Here is a 22,287-nt window from a genome sequence, read left to right as displayed (position 1 = left end):
CCTCACTGCTAGCCAGCAGAAGAAAAAGAGCAGCTGCTCCATAATGATGAGTACCAAGAGACGATGGTGGAGTCCACGTTTATGTACCTGACGCTGGACCTTCCTACTGCCCCCCTCTACAAGGACGAGAAGGAGCAGCTCATTATCCCCCAGGTGCCGCTCTTCAACATCTTGGCCAAGTTCAACGGCATCACTGAGAAGGTAGCCCATTAGCACACCTGCCCTGCTGATACCCCATTCTCTCTCTTGACATTTTTCTTTTTATACTTGGAAATTGCCACCTGTATGTAATGCGTTTATTTTAAAGTATATTGTGTTTATTGAGCCTCCCAGACTTCCTGATGTTTCACCCCCAACTCTTAACTTGAGTTACAGTGCCTCTGGGTAGTATGGAGAAAGGAAGGGGGTATTTAGGATAGTAGGAACTCACAAAAGTACGAAAAACTCCCGTCTTTTAAAAAACATGACATCAGTATTAAAGTGGAAAAAAAAACAGAACTAAAATACAAATACAATGAAAAAATTTATTCTTGTTCTACCATTGCTCTGCATCAAGTTAAAGGTTTCTTTTTATCTGCTGAGTTAACCGTTTCTTGGTTTAATTCCCTTCTTCATCCTAGACAAATTTAATCCTTTTTGATTCTTTTAAACTTTTTAACTTTGGTTCTTTTTTTTTTAACTTGATGCCTCATTCCAAACCCTTTCTGCTCTCTTTTTAAACTAAGGTTCATTGGTTTTCAGATAGTAAATGCCCATTTCTCCACGCCACCCCCATCCCCTTCTCTCGCTCACACACGCACACGCATACGCACACGCATAGAGGTAGGTAACCTAAAATATCTAGCCTGTTTCTTAGGCTCATTTCATTTCGGGGAGGCAAAAGACCTTGGGGCTCATCTAGTTCAGTTTATTTTATTTGGTTTTAGTTTATATTGGTTTTAAATGACAGAGCTGGGGATTTTTTCATCTGACTTTTTCAACTATGCCACATGGTCCCTATTATTACTGTTTGTTCAAATTTAAGTAATATTAAGATTCCCGTGGACCCTCAGTATTGATTTAAATTTATTGTTATTATAATATTACTTAAAATAGTATAAACATCAATGTTGGTATAAGCTTTTTATACCTACAGCTTTTAAGCACGTATTAAATTATAACAAACTTATACAAACAAAACTTTGAAACCAATAAAATTGGTTAATAGTGCTCTTGTAATGTGAGTTTAGCTAAAACCTTGCTGTGTGAATGTGGTACTGATGTCCAGGGTGAAATCCTTCCCCCCAGTATTTTCTCATAAATTCCAGAGAAACCTTTTCAAGTTAGGCTATGACATCATTTAGGTGTTAAATCTGTCTATCCTTCACTACTCTGAGATAATTAAAAATAGGGCTTCTTGATGTCAACTTATTCATAGACACAGATGTGGGCAGTGAAATCTCTTGGCATTTACTTGATTAAAAATTTTTCTTTGCTTTTAGCACAGTATTTTATTTCAGTCGTGCAGAGATGAGTTACTTCATATCACCAAAAAGACATTTTTTTCCAATAGTGCTTATACCCTTAGATGATCAGAAATTTACTTAAAAGAAGGTGTGGCTGTGGTATGTGTGCTAGAGCTGGAAAGTTTTTATTTCTCCAGCGCTGTCAGGTTACTCGTCATGTGGCAAGGGAACTTAGTTTTTTAAAAAGTAGCAGTTCTATGGAGATACAATTCACAGCACCATATAATTAAGCGATTTAAAGTTTATAGTTCAGTGGTTTTTTCCTACATTCACAGATCTTTGCAACCACCACCAGAGTCAGCTTTAGAACATTTTCATCATCGATGTTTTTTATCGCCCTTTAGTTATCATTCCAACCCTCTTGTCTCCCCTAGCCCTAGACAACTACTAATCTATTTTCTGCCTCTGTAGATTTGCCTCTTTTGGACATTTCATATAATATGTGGTCTTTTGTGATTTGCTTCTTTCACCTAGTATATAGCGTTTTCAGGGTTCATTCATGTTGTAGCATCTATCGGTACTTCATTCCTTTTTGCAGCCAAATAACATCCCATTGTATGAATACACCACATTTTGTTTATTCATTCATCAGCTGATGGACATCTGGAGTTGTTTTCACCTTTCTGCTGTTATGAATAATGCTACTATAAATGCCAGTCTACAAGTTTTTGTGTGGACATGTTTTCATTTCTCTTGGGTGGGTATTGGGGAGTGGAATTGCTGAGTCATATGGTAACTCTTATGGTTAGCCATTTGAAGAACTGCCAGACTGTCTTCCAAAGTGACTGCACTATGTTATGTTCCTACCACCAGTGTGTGGGTGTTCCAGTTTCTCTACATCTTCACCAATGTTTGTTATTGTTCATCTTCTAGATTATAGGCATCCTAGTAGGTGTGAACTGGTATCTCATTATGGTTTTGATTTGTATTTCCCTGATGACTAATGATGTTAACCATTTTTTCATGTGCTCATTGGACATTTGCATATCATCTTTGGGGAAATGTTTATTTAGATCCTTTGTGCATTTTAAAAATTAGGTTATTTATCTATTTATTATTATTGAGTTGTAAGAATTCTGTATATGATCTAGATACCAGTCCCTTATCAAATGTATGATTTGCAAATATTTTCTCCCATTCTGTGGCTTGCATTTTCACCCTCCTGATAGTATCATTTGAGGCATAACAGTTTTAATTTTGTTGAAATACTGTCTAGTTTTTTTTTTATAGTGTGTGCTTTTGTTGTCATATGTAAGAATCCATTGTTAAATCCCAGGTCATGAAGATTTACTCTTGTGTTTTCATCTAAGACTTTTGTAGTTTTAGCTCTTAACATTTCAGGGCTTTAATTCATTTTAAGTAAAGTTTAGTGTATGGTATAAAGTACAAGGTCCAACTTTATTCTTTTGCATATGACTGACTGTCTAGTTGTCATAGTACTATTTGTTGAAAAGACTATTCTTTTCGCATTGAATGGTCTTGGCACCCTTGTTGAAAAATCATTTGACCATAGACACATGGGTTTATTTCCGGACTCTCAATTTTATTCCATTGACGTATATGTCAGGACCACAGTCTTGGTTATTACTGCTTTGTAGTTAGTTTTGAAATCAGAAACTGTGAATCCTCCGACATTGTTCTTTTTCAAGATAGTTCTGGCTGTTTTGGGTTCCTTGCAATTCCTTGCACATTCAGATTTGAGGATCAGCTTGTGGATTTCTACAAAGAAGCTAGCTGGCATTCTGACAGGGATTGTGTTGAATCTGTAGATTAGTTTGACAGTTATTGCCATCTTAATAATAGAAGTCTTCTGCTTCATAAACATGGGATGTTTTTCTATTTATTTATCTTCTTTAATTTCTTTCAACAATGTTTTATAGTTTTCAGAGTGTGTTTTAAACTTCTTTTGAGTTTATTCCTAAATATTTTATTCTTTTTGATGCCATTATAAATGGAGTTGTTTTCTTAAGTTTAGTTTTGGATTGTTAATTGCATGTGTTTAGAAATACAGTTGATTTTTGTATATTGATTTTGTAGCCTGCAACCTTGCCAGACTTTTAAAGTGGATTTCTTAGGATTTTCCACATACAAGATCATGTCATCTGCAAACAGAGATAGTTTTATTTCTTCCTTTCCAATCTGGATGCTTCTTATTTACTTGTTTACGTTTTATTGCCTAATTGCTGTGGCTGGAACCTCTAGTACAGTGTTGAATAGAAGTGGTAAATGCAGACATCCTTATGTCGTACCTGATCTTAAGGGAGCGCATCCAGGCTTTCACCAGTAAGTATGATGTTAGCTGTGGATTTTTCATAGATACCCTTTATCAGGTTGAGGAAGTTCTTCCTATCTGTAGTTTATTGAGTGTTTTTCTCATGATAAGGTGTTGGATTTTGTCAAATGCTTTTTTGTGTCTAATGAGATGATTGTATGGTTTTTGGTTATTCCTATTTATTGCCTTATTATTTTATTAATATGAAATGGTACATTACATTAATTGATTTTTGGATGTTAAGCTACCTTTGTATTCCTGGATAAGTCATACTTGGTCATGTGTAATTGGTGTATAAGTCTTCGTTGTTGTTTATGTTGGAATTGGTTTGCTAGTATTTTGTTGAGGATTTTGGCGTCCATGTTCATAGAAATATTGATCTGTAGTTCTCTTTTCTTGTGATGTGACTCTCCAGAGAGTGATAGTCTCATTGGTATTTCCTCTCTGATTATGATTAGTCTTTCATTCCTATCTCTTAGTTTTTACTATACTACATTGTGTTTGTGTTAAGGAAAAGTAAATATATGTTCACTAGCTTTTAAGCCTCTTGGGCTGAGGAGAATGTCCTGGGCCCCCACCACTCCATCCCCTCAGACGTGCTGAGTGAGGCCTCAGTGAGTGTTGCCCAACAGGTTGCACTTGACCCACCAGTTTCGGGGCCTTTGAGGAGGAAGGAACAGCTCTGCTGGAAAACCCTCAGCTCCTTGCTGCCTCCTAAGTGCCTGTTCCACAGTGCATGCGTCTAGTGGTCAGGAAGCTCTTCTTTATTATGAATTAAGTGAGACTCTCATGGTTTTTAAATTCTGAGCTTTTAACAAATCCTCTTTTTCACTTGACATTTTTGTTTTCCTTATAGAAAGGAATATCCATACTGTGTTGGGAGTTCAACAGTATGATTGTGTGCTGGCTGAAATGCAGCCCACAGTTGAGGTATTTTAGCCGTAGCTAAACAGCTATTCCTCAGCCTTGTAGGTGGTTTCTGGGGTCAGATGTCTTCTGAATTCTACATGTAAGGCAAAATTATATTTAAAAAGCCAAAACAAAACTCACGTCCCTGCTCTAATTTGATAATTTTCTTTTTTCTCTCTAGGAATATAAGACTTACAAGGAGAACTTTCTGAAGCGCTTCCAGCTCACCAAACTGCCTCCATATTTAATCTTTTGTATTAAGAGATTCACTAAGAACAATTTCTTTGTGGAGAAGAATCCGACTATTGTCAACTTCCCTATTACGTGAGTGTTCCCCTCCTTCACTTCCTCATAGGGGGCATGAGCTTGAATTTCTTTTTATATCTTTGTGCCACTCTTAGTTTTGGACTGTCTTAGTTGGAGATCGCAAGGCACCTACCTACACTACATAAGTTAAGGGTTTTTATTGGAAGGATAGAGATATTTTAGGGCCCTCAAAGATGGATATTTCCCTGCAGGCAGTTCCTCTTTTTTCTTCTCTCCTGTTGCTTGCTGGGAATTGTAGTCTTTCAGTAAAGGGAAAAACAGTTGGTAAAAGTAGGGTAGGACAGGTAGGATTCTCCTGGCTTTGAAGATAATCCTGAGCAGTTAGTCTGTCCATCTGTTTTCTGGTCATTGCATCTTGTATGCTATAGTTAAGGATGGACAGTGGGGATGACTCTAGATTTGTCTTGCTTTCTTGGGGCCCTACTACCTTATTTCTTCCCTAGAGGATAAAGTCTGAAATGTGTTCAGTTTCTCCCTATTGATGAGGACGTTATACATTTTGATGTATATATAGTCTTATTTTTAATTGACCATGCAGTTGTCTTTTTGCAGACATTTATGAGTGTTTTAATGGGACATTTGGAGGAGTCACAGAAGGCTCCTGCAAGACCCTTTTGGAGGTAGACAGTTGGTTTCCAGTTCTCAAGAGACACGGTTTTTCCCACTCTGAAGATGATCTCTCTGAGAACATGGAGAAGCCTGGTGGCAGGGCTGGCAGGAAGAAATGTGGGTCTGTGTGTAGGCTTTTAGATAAGGTAAGAGCGGAGCCCTAAGGTGGTTTCTTGCTGAGAACGATTTGGATGGATGGATGATAGGATTACCATGCTGTAATAGCTCAGGAGTGTGGTGTTTTTAAACCTTAGAAAGTAGTTGGAGCTGTAAGGGGCAAATGTTCATCATCTTCTCTTGTCTTTCTACCTCCATTGCCTCCATTTTCCAGATGCCCAGACTGCTCCAGGACTGCCAGTGTTCTCCTTTGAAAATAGTACCGGTTTTTTTTTTTAAATAAATTTATTTGTTTTATTTATTTATTTTTGGCTGCGTTGGGTCTTCGTTGCTGCGCGCAGGCTTTCTCCAGTTGCAGCGAGCGGGGGCTACTCTTCGTTGTGGTCGCGGGCTTCTCATTGTGGTGGCTTCTTTTGTTGTGGAGCATGAGCTCTAGGCGCGCAGGCTTCAGTAGTTGTGACACTTGGGCTTAGTTGCTCCACGGCATGTGGAATCTTCCCGGACCAGGGATCGAACCCGTGTCCCCTGTATTGGCAGGCAGATTCTTAACCATTGCTCCACCAGCGAAGTCCCAGTACCGGTTCTTAATTCTGTGTAGTGTTTAAGAGGGTAGCAACTAATATTAAAGAAGTCAGAGTTCTGTGCTGTCCTAGCCATGTGGCCTTGGGCAGGTCATTTGCATATTCTCTCCTGGATTAAATGAGAAGCTTGGACTAGATGAGCCCTACGGGTCCTTCCAGGTGTAACATTTTTTTTGTGTGTGTGTGTATGTGGTACGCGGGCCTCTCACTGTTGTGGCCTCTCCCGTTGCAGAGCACAGGCTCCGGACACGCAGGCTCAGCGGCCATGGCTCACGCTTAGGCTCAGCGGCCATGGCTCACAGGCCCAGCCGCTCCGCGGCATGTGGGATCTTCCCGGACCAGGGCACGAACCCGTGTCCCCTGCATCTGCAGGCGGACTCTCAACCACTGCGCCACCAGAGAAGCCCCAGGTGTAACATTTTATTGTTTCTAGTTCCGTCATCACCAGGACTCTGAGAACAGTGGGGGTTGAGGAGAGAAAACCTTTGTAGTTAGGATTACAGGAGAACTTCTTTTTCTCTTTTCACACACTTTTCATCCTGTTCTTCTCTAGTATTGTGTTTGTGTGACAAGTAGGATGAAATCGGGGGACATGAAGGTCAGCTCTCTGCCAACTTGTGTAGGACCACAGAGGGGCTTTCCTTCAAAGTCTGTGTATCAGGGTTTTAGTTCAGAACTGGGCTTCTGTGAATTGCCACAGTCACCAGTTTGTTCCTGGAAGGAAGGAGCGCCCTTGACTCCAGGGCAGCTCCAGAGGAAGGACTATGTGTTGGTGGTAGTTCCTGCTCAGTCACCACAGAAATTTCCTTACTCCGGGAGTTCTTTTATATTGGACCTGTAGTATGTTTATTTTGCCACCAGTTGCATTTGGATTTTTGGTAACTGACTTCAGTAGTTTGTCTTTCAGAAAGCTTTGGAGAAGTTGAGAAAAAGGTTACTTCTCAACCAGTCAGCCTTTTAGAGAACATCAAACTGTGTGATTGATTCTGGAAACCTGTACTTTGATTACTTTGTGCACTGTCATTACTTTTAGACTAACATGGTTCCAGGTTAGCCAAGGTCCCCGCTTCTTGAAGAGGACCCTTATCAGACCTAATTCTTCTCCTGTGTTTTATTCATAGCGCATCTTCTTTTTACCAGAGATTGATTCAGACTTGCAGGGATTAGGGACCCTCTGCTCATTTGGAGGTAGGGTTTCTGGAGCACAGGTTTCAAGTTTCACTTCCAGCTACTTAGGTGGTCTCAAAATTGGACTGTTCTGATTGGACTGATCCGTTGACTGTTTTCTAAAACAAAGTGATTTAACATGTATTTATTCCCTTTTGTCACTTAAACAGTTTCGTTTCAGTCATGGAAACTTGAGTATAAATACTTCTGAAGATTTCTCTAGGACTCATTCAGAGAAGTCTGAACAGCTGTTGTTAAAGCTGAGAAAACCATACAAGAAGTCAGTTTTTGGCAGCCGGGAGGCATTTCTAGAGCTCACATGGGTTTCCTCAGACTCATATCTAAATTTTGTTTTACCAGTGACTGTTTAGGGAATTCCGTGGTGGTCCAGTGGTTAGGACTCAGCGCTCTCACTGCCGGGGCCCGGGTTTGACCCCTGGTGGGGGAGCCAGCATCCCGCAAGCTGAGTGGCCAAAACAAAACAAAACACCCAACAAAAAGCAACAACGACTCTTTGATCTATATGGGACACTGTCAGTCTGTAGAAATAAATAGCTATCATGAACACATAGAAAGTTACATAATATAGTTAGAACAAAGATGTTTATTAATACATGGTTTGCATTGAAAACTTTTTGTATTTTTGGAGAGATAATATATTCATAGTCTAAAGTTCAAAAGGAGATACATATCTGGAAGTGACCACTGGATGTGACTGCTATTAGCATTTATTGTAAATCCTTCCAGAGATGACATTACTGTGTTTTGTGTTTTGAGTGGTAGCACATCAGCCAGTTCTACAGCGATTAGAAATAGGATATAATCTCTCTTATATTGTATTTAAATTTTTATAAATATTTGTAGGCTACAGAAGGTTATATTTTTCCTGAAAATAGTGTAGTTAGCATTCTCTTAATATTCATGTTAACGGTCAATCTACTTCCCTATTTAGCTATTCGAGAGATCTTAGTAATTGTCATCGGAGTCTTCACAGTGAGCATTTATTATAGCTCTTGACTTCGTAATAACTGGTGTACATGTATATACTTCAACTGACAGAATTCAACAAATAAAACACAAAAGCAGGTTTTATTCTAAGTACATCAAGAATGCTTCTCTATATTTAAAAAAATGAATGTTCAGGTATTAAAAATAAATTTTATATTTCTAAGTCCCAGTTGAAGGAACCTAGTCAGTAGTCTCTTTTGGCAACCAGAACTGAGAAATTTGGAAGCTGTGGGGTAGCCAGTGTGGGTTCCATAAAGGAAAGAAAGCTGGGTGGGAAAAGAGTAAAGCTGATGTCAAAGCAGAAAAGAGGGCAGGTGCCTCTCGGATCTTGCTGCCTCTCCAGTGCTTGGTTTCAGCTGCATTTCCTAGTCTGAAACCCTTGAATAAATACCCCTTTTGTGCTTAAGCTACCTAGGGTGGATTTTTGTTACTTGTAACCTTTTGCTTATTTAACTAAAAGAAAAACAAATAAGGTTCCAGAAGATCAAAGAAAAAAATAAATCGGATTGATCTGCCAGGTTTGCCATATTGAAATTATTACAGTGATTATATACAGTGACAACCCACATGATCAGACTTTCACAGCCTAAGGCCAGAGACCAGGTGTCCCCTTGACACTGCAGCTGATTCCCAGATAGGGCAGAGGGTGGGGCGGTTACACGTGTTCTCATCTCAGAGGAGAAGGTGGCACTCATTCTCACAGAGGAGCCCTAGGTTATGTCACCTGCTTAAACTCAAACACAGCTCTGAGGTGGCAGAGCCCCGATTCCAGATCAGATCTGAATGACTCCAGGCCCTGCACTTTTGACTGCTAGGCTTTTTTTTTTAGATTTAAAAAAAAAATTATTATTTATTGATTGGTTTATTTATTTATTTTGGCTGCACCGGGTCTTAATTGCGGCACATGGGATCTTTGTTGCGGCACGCGGACTCTTAGTTGCAGCATGCATGCAGGATCTAGCTCCCCAACCAGGGATCGAACCTGGGCCCCCTGCATTGGGAGCGTGGAGTCTTACCCATTGGACCACCAGAGAAGTCCCTAAGCATGCTTTTATTTTTTACTTTTCATTTATTTATTTTTTTAACATCTTTATCAGAGTATACTTGCTTTACAATGGTGTGTTAATTCCTGCCTTACAACAAAGTGAACCAGCTATACACATACATATATCCGCATATCTCCTCCCTTTTGCATCTCCCTGCCACCCTCCCTATCCCACCCTTCTAGGTGGTCACAAAGTACTGAGCTGATCTCCCTGTCCTAAGCATGCTTTTAAAGTGTGCTTTTCCCATAGAGCCAGTCTTTCCGGTTTGACTCATTTTTATGGCAGATTATATGAATTTCCACAAACCTGGGCTCCCATGGCTCTTCAAGCCCACCTAGATACAGGGTCCTGAAATAGGGCTCCAGAGCTTCATGGTCCATTTGGGTAAGACAGTTAACCTCTACAGGGCTAACGTAGTAGAGGCTTTGTCTGATCTTCACTTTATTTTCGTCATCATCAGAAATGTGGATCTGAGAGAGTACTTGTCTGAAGAAGTACAGGCGGTGCACAAGAATACCACCTACGACCTCATCGCCAACATTGTACACGACGGCAAGCCCTCTGAGGGCTCCTACCGGATTCATGTGCTTCATCATGTGAGTGGGGCTGACTTCTTATGGTGGCAGTGGCAGGAGCAGGTGGTGTTCCTTTGGCATTTCAGAGGGCGCGCCTTTCAGTTTGCTCTTTCTTATCCTTGACTTTGGGATTCTGCAAGTAATAGAGCGGACAGCGGTCAGTTTAAGGCAACGATTCTCAATTTGGGCTGCACATGGGACTCCCCTGTGGGCAGATTTTAGACTCCTGACACCTGGGCCACCCCAGGCCAGTTACGTGAGAACAACATAATTTGTGCCTGTTGGTTTTCAACTGGGCAGAGGCCAGGGGTGCTGCTAAATAATCCTACAGTGCACAGGCTGCCTGCGCAGCAAAGAATTTTCTGGCCCAAAGTGTCAGAGTTAAGACTGCGTTAGATTATCTGGAGGTGAGAACCAGGCATCATGATGTTTTAAAGTTCCCAGGAGATTTCCAGTGTGCAGCCAAGTTGACAAGCACTGTCCTAGACTAGAGCCTTACCACCTTAAGTGGAATCTTTGGACCAGCAGCACTGACATCATATAAGAACTCTTTACAAATCGCAGAATCTCAGACCCCTCCCTACACCTCCTGAATCACAGTCTACATGTTAACAAGACCCTCTGATTGGTATGAAATTAAAGTTTACAAAGCACTGGTGTGTAGGTTCCCTTTCAGCTAAAAAAATTTTGTGAATTTGCTGAAAATGGCTGAAACGCGCTTAAGATATATTTGGCATCACAGATTACTAGCACAGATTGTTCTAATTTGATTAGTCTTCTGGGGCCGTGGGTTTAATAATAACTAGCTGTGTCCATCAAGCGCTTTGCTGTGTGCTAGACAGTATGCCATGTGCTCATGGATGTTCATCTCGTTTATATCCTTAAAACACACTTTCAAGATAGGTGTAAATACCGTCTTTTTACAAGTGAGGAACCTAGGCTCAGAGTTTGAATAATTTATCTGAAGTCAGTAGAATTGGGATTTGAACCTAGATATTTGGTTTTACCGGGAATAGGGACTTGATTATGTGATCCTGAGCTTTTGTTGTGTCTCCTGTTCTGAACTACTGGAATACCCAGAATACCTGGAGTGTATCTGTCTTTGGCGTTTCTTAGAAGTTGGGATGGGTGGGGCTGGTGAGCTTCCAGAGGTGCCTCTGCCATAATCCAGAAGCCTCTTTTCCCCCTTGTTTATGGAAGCATGAAGTAAGGTAGATTTTGGTGTATTTGCAGCACTGTTTTTTTAGGCCAAAGGAAACAGGTTAGTATGGTGGACAGTGTCCACCAAGGACACTTTTTCTTGACTAACTTGCTGTGTCCTCTGGGATGGGGGTGGGAATGTCCACTTTTGGTTAACACTGCACCTCCTAAGTCAGTGTGTCTATTCCGTCACTTCTGAGCAGCAGGGAGACATCTTAGGTGAGGAGTAGAGGGCTTCCTCTTCTTTCTCTTTATTGTCCTTAAAAGAGGTACAGTGTTTGAGACTCCATTGTACTTCAAGGAGTCCTCAGCAGGAATTGAGTTTGCCAAAATGAACACCCTAAAAAGTCTTTAAATTGAATGATGCCCGGCAGAGGCCGTGCACCCTTTTACGTACAGCTCTTGCTGCGTGATGGTCTAGTGACTGTTCTCATTTTTCTAGCTTTCAGCTGTGATCCCTTCCCTCTTATACCCTTTCAGTTCCAGAGAGCAGACTAACCCAGCCCTTCGTACTCTCTGCAGGGGACAGGCAAATGGTATGAATTACAAGACCTCCAGGTGACTGACATCCTTCCCCAGATGATCACTCTGTCGGAGGCTTACATTCAGGTGGGTTGGCCGCAGACTCCAACGAGCACCAAGGAGATGGAGCGTGGGTCCAGTGAGAGCAGTGATGTAGGTGAAGGCATGGAATGGGATTGAGTTAGGTTGGGTGCCTTTTGACATGCACTGGGGAGTGTGGTGGGACCAGATTACATGGCCCTTGAAGCCCAGGAGTGACCTTCAGGGAAGAGAAGGGTGGAGAAGCAGGGAAGAGTGATGAGTGAGCAAGGAGGTTCTGCTTACGGTGAGCCAGGTTAGTTTTGCGAGTGTGTGGTCTGGTTTCAAGGAGGAAGAGCCCAGAACCATCTGGGCCGCCAGGTAGGAGTTGTCTCTGAAGCTCCCCCAGTCCCCCGGGCAAAGTCAGCACTCTTCGTGACCCCACCGCACCGTCTCTTGTCTTCGTGGAGCACCAGCTGGACTAGTGTAACTGTCCTCTCCTCTGGGTCGGGAGGTCATGGAGTAGAGTATCTCTGTCTTCTTTTTCTAACTGTCCTAGTACCTGCAGAGAAGGAAGACTGAGGCTAAGAAGATGCTATAGCTTTGTAAAAAAGGAGGGAGACGCTGCTCGTTCCAGAGATAACTCTTTCCTTGGTGACTTTGTCTAAAGTGGCAGGTCTGACTATGAGTCACTTTTTAGAAAAGGAGTTTGGAATGGGAAGAGAAGGATGGGTAGAAAAGTGATAGTTGAATGAAGGAATTTTCTGAAAGATTATGAGTTAGTTTCAGGGGACTTAACAAATACACAAGTGGGGTGATAGTTTGTCCATTGCCTAGCGCAGATTTAGGTACTTGATAAATACTTGTGGATTGAATGCCAGCTCCTAAATATCGTATTCATTTCTTACAGATTTGGAAGAGGCGAGATAACGATGAAACCAACCAGCAGGGGGCTTGAAGGAGGCATCTAGAGCTTTGCTCCCAGGGGGCTTTGGCTGAAGATGGAAATACGAATACTGAGCACAGGCTGATGGCCCAGCCCCTGAGCCAGCCCAGGTTTTATGTGTCCTCGTTCACACCAGAGCATCCCTGGTCCTTCTGCCTAGGACGGCTCTGTGCTGTCACTCAGCTGGTCTTTGATCAATTGATTGTAGATGGATGCTCCTTTCTCCTTCCTGTCTGTCTCCCTTCTAGCAGGCCAGGACTCTTTTACAGATGTATGTAATTTATTTCTGAATAGCTGGGAGTAGCTGAAGGACAAGGTAGTTTTCTTCTATGCATCAAAGCCTCAAGACTATAGGAATTAGAGCTTGAAACCAGTAACACCCTTCTTCCATCATAGGTAGATAGTTTTCCTGTAGTTCTCTTCATTTCTTTGTGTTTTGGGATGGATTAAATACTTTCCTGTTTTTAAACCAGCCTCTTGTTTCATATCCTTCCCTTAGATTGCTGCCTAAGGGGAGGATTTAAAAAAAAAAAAAAAATCTTCACAAACTGTCTACCCTATAGTCTGTTATCTGGTGGACATCATGCTTGTCTCTTCCCGTCAGCCTGTGGGTGGTGTGTCAGTTTAGGATGCATTTATCTCTAAGTAACAAAATATCTGACTGAAAGAGATAAATTATTATTGGGCTTAACTAGAAGTCTGGAGGTGGGTGGTTTCAACCTGCAGTGCAGGGCTGTGTGAGGAAAGAGGGAGGGAAGGAGGTAGGAAGAGCATCTGACTGTAGTGCAATTCTGAACCTCTCAGCCAGGCCGGTGGGAAGCCTGGAGCACGGAAGAATCGAGCAGAAGTGGTTTTCGGCAAGCTCATTGATTAGGAGCTGCCTGGAGGAAGGGTGGCCTTGGCCTGGGCACTGTGGCAGACCTGAAGATGTGGGAGATCTGAAGATACAGCCGTTGGTGGCCGTCAGTCAGCTGAAGCAAGTTCTCTTAATGGGAGGTAGGAGCCATGCACCTCTGGCTGCCACCCTTTGCTTCTGGGACACAATAGAGTCATCCCTCGGTATCCTCAGGGGATTGGTTCCAGGACCCCCGTGGACACCAAATTCTGAGGAGGCTCAAGTCCCTTATATAAAATGGCACAGTGTTTGCGTGTAACCTACGCACATCCTCGCGTATACTTTAAATCATCTCTAGATTACTTACGATGCCTAATACAATGTAAATGCTATGTAAGTAGTCGCCAGGCATGTGGCAAATTCAAGTGTTGCTTTTTGGAATTTTCTGGAATTTTTTTTCCGGAGTATTTTCAATCTGAGGTTGGTTGAATCTGTGGCTACAAAACCTGCAGATGTGGAGGGCCGACTGTACTGTCCTTATTTTCCTCTGCCTCTCTTACAGCTTCAGCATTCCTTTGTGGGCTCATCTTCCTCTATCCAGCCATTAAGAGTTGGGATCCCTCAAGACTCTGCCAGGCACTTTGTTCTCACTGTTTACTTTTTCCCTAGGCCATTTCAACTATGCCTGTGGCTTTACTTACCAGTTTAAGGGAGATGACTCCAGTCTTAATCCCAGACTCCTCTAAATTCTTGAACTTTAGAGCCGGCTGCCCACTCGATATGTTTTGGGTGTCTTAAAGTCAACTCAAGCTCAGCATTGTTCAAAACTGAGCTTGTGAGTTTTCTCCTCAATCGTCACCCCTTTCTGGAAGTTTCTGTGTAGGTGAAGGGTTCCCTTATTCATCTAGTTATATAGGCTGGGTAGTTTTCCAGGTGTCATCTTCCCCTCACCCCTACTTCCCTTGTCTAATCTAATACCAAGTCCTGTCTTTTACTTTGTGTCTTTTGAATCTCCCCGCTTCCTTTTGTTCTCTGCCACTGTCTAGTCTACGCTAGTGCCAGCTTAATCCAGGTCCAACCAGGAGAGAGAAACCATACAAAAATATGATCGGGGAAAGTTTAACTTCAGGAATTAATAGCTATAATGGGGCTGGAGTAATGAGGAAATGGCTAGTAATAAGAGAAGGTAAGAATAGCAGATAGAAGGAACAGCCACTGCTCCTTGGGGTGACATAGAGTGTCCAAGGCTGAAGTCTAGACCTTGCTGAAAATCTGTCCCGCTGGAACCCGTCAGAAATCTGCTCTCTAGTGCTCTAAGGAAAGCTGTTTATAGGAAGGCTTCTCACTCTGCTACCAAACTGCCTGGGGAGGAGGGAGGTGCCTGGTGAAGCTGCTGGCTGCTGCTGGAGGCTGTGCACTGCAGAATCTTCGGGCACGGCAAGAGCCTGATGCTGAGAAAGCTGCACACGTTGCCTTCCAAGGGAGCCCACGGGAACCGGGAAGCAAAGCCCTTTCTCCCTGTGGTGTGTCTCCAGCACCCTCTTCTGCCAAGCCTCAGTGGCAGCTGGCAGGAAAAATCTAAAGGGCTCCAATCCATTCAGAGAACAGGCAGAAGGGGTGAATTTGGAGCTGAGGGGCACTAAATTGATAACCTGCCCAGTCCACCCCTTTGATGACTCAGCTGCCCTGTGTGCTCTTTTTTTTTTTTTTTTTTAAGTCTTTTGAATTTGTTACAATATTGCTTTTGTTTTATGTTTTGGTTTTTTGGCCAAGAGGCATGTGGGATCTTAGCTCTGCCGACCAGGGATGGAACCCTCACCCCCTGCATTGGAAGGTGAAGTCTTAACCGCTGGACCGCCAGGGAAATCCCATGCCCTATGTGCTCTTTCACACACACAGACTCCCATCCAGCAGCCACCACAACGAAGAAGACAACTCCTTACGCCTAACAGAAACAGCTGCTCTTCCTATGAGAGAACAAGTTTTCAACCTTTCTCAAAATGCGATGCAGTGCCAGGAGCCATGTATCCACTGATAGTTACATGTATTACTCCTCAAATCCAGTCATAGACACACTGAATATTATGTTACCTAAAAAGACTGGGTTGCAAGGTTAACTTCCCACAAGTTAACCTAAAGATGGGAAGAAGAAAAAATGGCTAGCATAGGCAAATTATCACGTACATGTAACAAGCCAATAGAAAACATGAGCAGAGCTACTTAGAGTCCTCGTTTCTGTAACTGGCCACCATACTGTGGTTGATACCTGTGCTTGTTTCTTCCGTTTCCCTACCCCTCCCTGTGTTCTCTGCCCTCAGCTCAAACCACAGCCATTCGGGGTTCTTCACCGGGTACAGTGACCCAAATCTTCATTCTCTAAGACCCTGGCTCCTTAATCATCCTGCCCGCCCCCCCCCATTTTTGGCTGCTGTGGTTTTTCATTAACTTTTGCTGTTGGACACACTTGCCTCCGTTGTGTAGAAGCAACCCAGTTGGCCTTTGGTAATCAGGGTCAGTCACTCCGGCAGTTATAATAGATGACACTCCTCCACCATACTGCCCTCCTCCGCATCTGCTGGTTCACTAGCATAAGGAGCCCCAAGTGTCCAGGTGGCTGCGTCTCATCTTAAAATTTAGCGGAACCATTGTTGGGTCCTTTGGTGGAAGCATTCCTTCTTTGGGAACTAAAATCTCCAAACCAGCAGGGCTTAAAATTGCTGGGACGGGAAGCAAAAATTCTGCGAGAAATCTGTTAGTAATAGGGGAGTCACTCTGCCATCCACCTGTTTTCTAAACCCGTGTGTTTTGAAGAGCGCACCATACAGTGGTCTCTGGTTCAAAACATGTACTACATCCTGTAAAACAAGAGCACCAAATGGTACTGCAACTGTTTGTTTGTTTTAAGACATACGTGCTTATTTATTTATAATTGGCTGTGCTGCACGGCTTGCGGGATCTTAGGTCCCTGACCAGGGATTGAACCCAGGCCCTCGGCAGTGAAAGCGCCAAGTCCTAACCACTGGACTGCCAGGGACTTCCCTGTAACTGTTTTCAGTACGCCATTCCACCTTTCCGTTAGGCTACCTACTTCCAGATGATGGTGTGTGTACGTGGTAAGTCCAGTTAATCCTATGGGCATGAGCCCACTGCTGCACTTGCTTTGCTGTGAAGAATTCCTTGATCAGATGCAACGGTGTGTGGAATGTCGTGACGATTGATAAGGCATTCTGAGAGTCCACGGATGGTGGTGCTGGTAGAAACATTGTGGGCAGGGAAGGCAAATCCATATCCAGAACACGTTTCTAGTCCTCTGAGGTTGGATCTACGCTCCTTCCATAATAGAAGAAAGTAATCAGCCTGGCACTAGGTGGCTGGCCAATCCCCACAAGTAATCGTGTCCATACTGGGGACTCAATGTAAATCCCTGCATTGGCAAATTAGATGACTCAGCAGAAGTACTACTCAGGTCAGGGGAAGTCTGTTGTTGAGCCCACGCATAACCTCCATCCCTGTCACCACGGCTCCTGAGCTCATTGAGCAAGTGCTGGGGGAGGCTGGAGGAAGAGGCTGCTTACTACATCCACAGAGCGTGTCATTTGCCCTGACTGTTAAGGTTCTCTAATGCGGTGGATACCTTTTGGTGGGCATTCTTGTGGAGCACAACTATTTTCATAGTATAGTCTTATTCAAGTTGTCCACCCATATACCTCTTCCCCAAACTTCTCTTTCACCAGTGTTAAAATCCTGTTCCTTCTGAATCCCTAACCATCCAGTCAAATCATTGGCAACTGCCCCTGAATTGGTCTAGATCAGTAGTTCTGGCCATCTCACACTCCAAATGGTGAACAACCAAATATACTGCTTGAAGCTATGGCCACTAGAGGATTTTCCTTTACTTCTGTCTTTCAGTGTCACCCTGAGTGGGGATGAAGTGCAACTGTCCACTTACTGGTTGTGCCAGCATATTATACAAACCCATCTATAAACTGGGCTTGAGTTTTGTCTTTTTTGGTCAGCTGGTCTGAAGGAACACCCCAGGAGGCAATGCAACAGGAGTTGTGTCAGAGGAATCTGCTCATGGTAACTTGTGCCTTTTGGACCTGCCTGAGCTTGGCATTCCATTTAATGGCAGGTTGCAGCTGTACCTGCCCAGCATGGCAAGGTGTCAGACGACAACCAGTTCATGAGAGGAGGATCAGGCTGCATGATCACCTGATGTCCCATTGTCAGATGCTCTGTCCCTGCCATGGCCCCATAGCTAGCCAGAAGCTGCTTCTCAAAATGAGAATAGGTATTTGCAGAAGAGGGCGTAGCCTTGCTCCCAAATCCTGGAGTTCTGCACTGTGATTCTCCCACTGGTCCTTGCTGGAGGCTCCATACAGCATTCCTGTTTGCCCTGGTCACTTCAAAATATCGTTGGCTCACCCGGATCATAAGGCCCAAGTAGTAGAACAGTCCGTTGTGCAACCTAAACTCGCTGCAGAATCTTCTCTTATTCTGGTCTCCATGAAACTAGTAGTTACATAGCTGTAAGTGACTCTCTCTAGATAGGTTAAAAATAGCACACTCGGGGCTTCCCTGGTGGCGCGGTGGTTGGGAGTCCGCCTGCCGATGCAGGTGACGCGGGTTCGTGCCCCGGTCCAGGAAGATCCCACATGCCGCGGAGCGGCTGGGCCCGTGAGCCATGGCCACTGAGCCTGCGCGTCCGGAGCCTGTGCTCCGCGGCGGGGGAGGCCATGGCAGTGAGAGGCCCACATACCGGGAAAAAAAAAAAAAAAAAATAGCACACTCAAATGTGATCTATGTTGTCTTCAAAAGTCAAAAAAGCCTACTAAACATTGTACTGCCTCTGTGTGTGTGTGTGTGTGTGTGTGTGTGTGTGTGTTGACATGAGGTACAGCAACTTGGTGGTGATGCTTTGACATACTTTCGACCATTGACCCCGAGAAACTTCACTGAGGTGACTGGTCCCTGAATTGTATTGGGGTTAAATCCCACCCTCTCGTTTGTGTATGTCTTACTAAGACATTTAAAATACTTGGTACTTCCTGCTTATTGGACATTGATGACCTCCAATGTCATCAATACAGAGGACTACTGTTATGTGGAATGTCAAGATGATCAAGATGGCTGTGGACTGTGACAGTAGAGAGTGGAAGAATTGACGTCGTCTTCATGCAAAAATGTGAAGGTATACTGTTGGCCCTGCCAGGTAAAAGCAAACGACTTCTGGAAACGTTTATAAATTGGCATGGAGAACGAGGCATACAAAGTGCCAGAGGCTGTGCTGTATCAGTAAAGATGCTACGACTGGGACAACGGCTTCCATCAGAGTCAGCATCTAAGTTTATGACTGAAGTCACTCTCCAAGATCCATGTGACTTCTGCACAGGCCCTCTGCCACTGTCATTCTAGTCTACGCTACTGACAGTTTATCCCCACATTCCCTTGTTCCCTTCCCCCAATTCATTCACACTTTAGCCAGAGTAATCTCGTTTGTTTTTCTTTTTGTGGCACGCGGGCCTCTCACTGTTGTGGCCTCTCCCGTTGCGGAGCATAGGCTCCGGACGCACAGGCTCAGCGGCCATGGCTCACGGGCCCAGCTGCTCCATGGCATGTGGGATCTTCCCGGACTGGGGCACGAACCTGTGTCCCCTGCATCAGCAGGTGGACTCTCAACCACTGCGCCACCAGGGAAGCCCTTTTTTTTTTTTTTTTTGATATTTATTTATTTGGCTGCGCCGGGTCTTAGTTGCAGCACGTGGGATCTTCGTTGCTGCGTGCGGGATCTTTGTTGTGATGTGTGGGGTCTTTTAGTTGCGGCATGCAGGTTCTAGTTCCCTGACCAGGGATTGAACGTGGGCCCCCTGCATTGGGAGGGCAGTCTTTTTTTTGAATTTTATTTTATTTAGTTTTTTATACAGCAGGTCCTTATTAGTCATCAGTTTTATACACATCAGTGTATACATGTCAATCCCAATCTCCCAATTCATCACACCACCACCACTCCCCCCGCCACTTTCCCCCCTTGGTGTCCATACGTTTGTTCTCTACATCTGTGTCTCTGTTTCTGCCCTGCAAACCGGTTCATCTGTACCATTCTTCTACGTTCCACATATATGCATTAATATATGATATTTGTTTTTCTCTTTCTGACTTCCTTCACTCTGTATGACAGTCTCTAGATCCATCTACGTCTCTACGAATGACCCAATTTCGTTCCGTTTTATGGTTGAGTACTATTCCATTGTACGTATGTACCACGTCTTCCTTATCCATTCGTCTGTTGATAGGCATTTAGGTTGCTTCCATGACCTGGCTATTGTAAATAGTGTTGTAATGAACATTGGGGTGCATGTGTCTTTTTGAATTATGGTTTTCTCTGGGTATATGCCCAGTAGTGGGATTCCTGGGTCATATAGTAATTATATTTTTAGTTTTTTAAGGAACCTCCATACTGTTCTCCATAGTGGCTGTATCAATTTACATTCCCATCAACAATGCAAGAGGGTTCCCTTTTCTCCACACACTTTCCAGCATTTGTTTGTAGATTTTCTGATGATGCCCATTCTAACTGGTGTGAGGTGATACCTCAGTGTAGTTTTGATTTGCATTTCTCTAATAATTAGTGATGTTGAGCAGCTTTTCATGTGCTTCTTGGCCATCTGTATGTCTTCTTTAGCGAAATGTCTATTTAGGACTTCTGCCCATTTTTTGATTGGGTTGTTTGTTTTTTTAATATTGAGCTGCATGAGCTGTTTATATATTTTGGAGATTAATCCTTTGTCCGTTGATTCATTTGCAAATATTTTCTCCCATTCTGAGGGTTGTCTTTTCATCTTGTTTGTAGTTTCCTTTGCTTTGCAAAAGCTTTGAAGTTTCATTAGGTCCCATTTGTTTATTTTTGTTTTTATTTCCATTACTCTAGGAGGTGGATCAAAAAAGATCTTGCTGTGATTTATGTCAAAGAGGGCTCTTCCTATGTTTTCCTCTAAGAGTTTTATAGTGTCTGGTCTTACATTTAGGTCTCTAATCCGTTTTCAGTTTATTTTTGTGTGTGGTGTTAGGGAGTGTTCTAATTTCATTCTTTTATATGTAGCTGTCCAGTTTTCCCAGCACCACTTATTGAAGAGACTGTCTTTTCTCCATTGTATATCCTTGCCTCCTTTGTCATAGATTAGTTGACCATAGGTGCGTGGGTTTATCTCTGGGCTTTCTATCCTGTTCCATTGATCTATATTTCTGTTTTTGTGCCAGTACCATATTGTCTTGATTACTGTAGCTTTGTAATATAGTCTGAAGTCAGGGAGCCTGATTCCTCCAGCTCTGTTTTTTTCCCCTCAAGATTGCTTTGGCTATTCAAGATCTTTTGTGTCTCCATACAAATTTTAAGATTTTTTGTTCTAGTTCTGTAAAAAATGCCACTGGTAATTTGATAGGGATTGCATTGAATCTGTAGATTGCTTTGGGTAGTATAGTCATTTTCACAATATTGATTCTTCCAATCCAAGAACATGGTACATCTCTCCATCTGTTTGTGACATCTTTGATTTCTTTCATCAGTGTCTTATGGTTTTCTGCATACAGGTCTTTTGTCTCCCTAGGTAGGTTTATTCCTAGGTATTTTATTCTTTTTTGTTGCAATGGTGAATGGGATTGTTTCCTTAATTTCTCTTTCTGATCTTTCGTTGTTAGTGTATAGGAATGCAAGAGATTTCTGTGCATTCATTTTGTATCCTGCAACTTTAGCGAATTCATTGATTAGCTCTAGTAGTTTTCTGGTGGCATCTTTAGGATTCTCTATGTATAGTATCATGTCATCTGCAAACAGTGACAGTTTTACTTCTTCTTTTCCAATTTGTGTTCCTTTTATTTCTTTTTCTTCTCTGATTGCCGTGGCTAGGACTTCCAAAACTATGTTGAATAATAGTGGTGAGAGTGGACATCCTTGTCTTGGCTCCTGATCTTAGAGGAAATGCTGTCAGTTTTTCACCATTGAGAATGATGTTTGCTGTGGGTTTGTCATATATGGCCTTTATTATGTTGAGGTAGTTTCCCTGTATGCCCACTTTCTGGAGAGTTTTTATCATAAATGGATGTTGAATTTTGTCCAAAGCCTTTTCTGCATCTATTGAGATGGTCATAGGGTTTTTATTCTTCTATTTGTTAATATGGTGTATCACATTGATTGATTTGCGTATATGGAAGAATCCTTGCATCCCTGGGGTAAACCCCACTTGATCATGGTGTATGCCTTTTAATGTGCTGTTGGATTCTGTTTGCTAGCATTTTGTTGAAGATTTTTGTATGTATATTCATCAGTGATATTGGTCTGTAATTTTCTTTTTTTGTAGTATATTTGTCTGGTTTTGGTATCAGGGTGATGGTGGCCTCATAGAATGAGTTTGGGAATGTTCCATCCTCTGCAATTTTTTGGAAGAGTTTGAGAAGGACAGTTAGTGCTTCTCTAAATGTTTGATAGTATTCACCTGTGAAGCCATCTGGTCCTGGATTTTCGTTTGTTGGAAGATTTTTTTTTTTTTAATTATAGGTGATTAAAAAAAATTATTTATTTATTTATTTATTTATTTATTTATGGCTGTGTTGGATCTTCGTTTCTGTGCGTGGGCTTTCTCTAGTTGCGGTGAGT

General features: G+C 42.7%; 1 protein-coding gene across 8 annotated transcripts in view; it reads left to right on the top strand.

The window, feature by feature from the left end:
* Positions 1–13,271, top strand: part of USP39 (ubiquitin specific peptidase 39) — a 31,877-nt gene extending 18,606 nt beyond the window's left edge. For 7 of the 8 annotated variants that reach the window (XM_022556046.3, XM_022556047.2, XM_022556048.3 and 4 more), the window contains 5 exons: positions 13–201; positions 4,868–5,010; positions 10,002–10,137; positions 11,839–11,925; positions 12,767–13,271. In XM_022556046.3, coding sequence (XP_022411754.1) covers positions 13–201; positions 4,868–5,010; positions 10,002–10,137; positions 11,839–11,925; positions 12,767–12,814 — 603 coding nt within the window. In that variant the 3' untranslated portion in view covers positions 12,815–13,271. Of the gene's footprint in view, positions 1–12; positions 202–4,867; positions 5,011–10,001; positions 10,138–11,796; positions 11,926–12,766 lie in introns of those variants that run through there. The other variant, XM_089922865.1, reaches the window with a different exon arrangement.
* Positions 13,272–22,287: the final 9,016 nt, after the last annotated feature.

This window comes from Delphinapterus leucas, chromosome 13 (assembly GCF_059928025.1).
Source record: "Delphinapterus leucas isolate spDelLeu-1000000601 "Yukka" chromosome 13, BTC_Dleu_Yukka2, whole genome shotgun sequence".
Taxonomy (NCBI): domain Eukaryota; kingdom Metazoa; phylum Chordata; class Mammalia; order Artiodactyla; family Monodontidae; genus Delphinapterus; species Delphinapterus leucas.
This window is presented reverse-complemented; position numbering and strand designations above follow the sequence as displayed.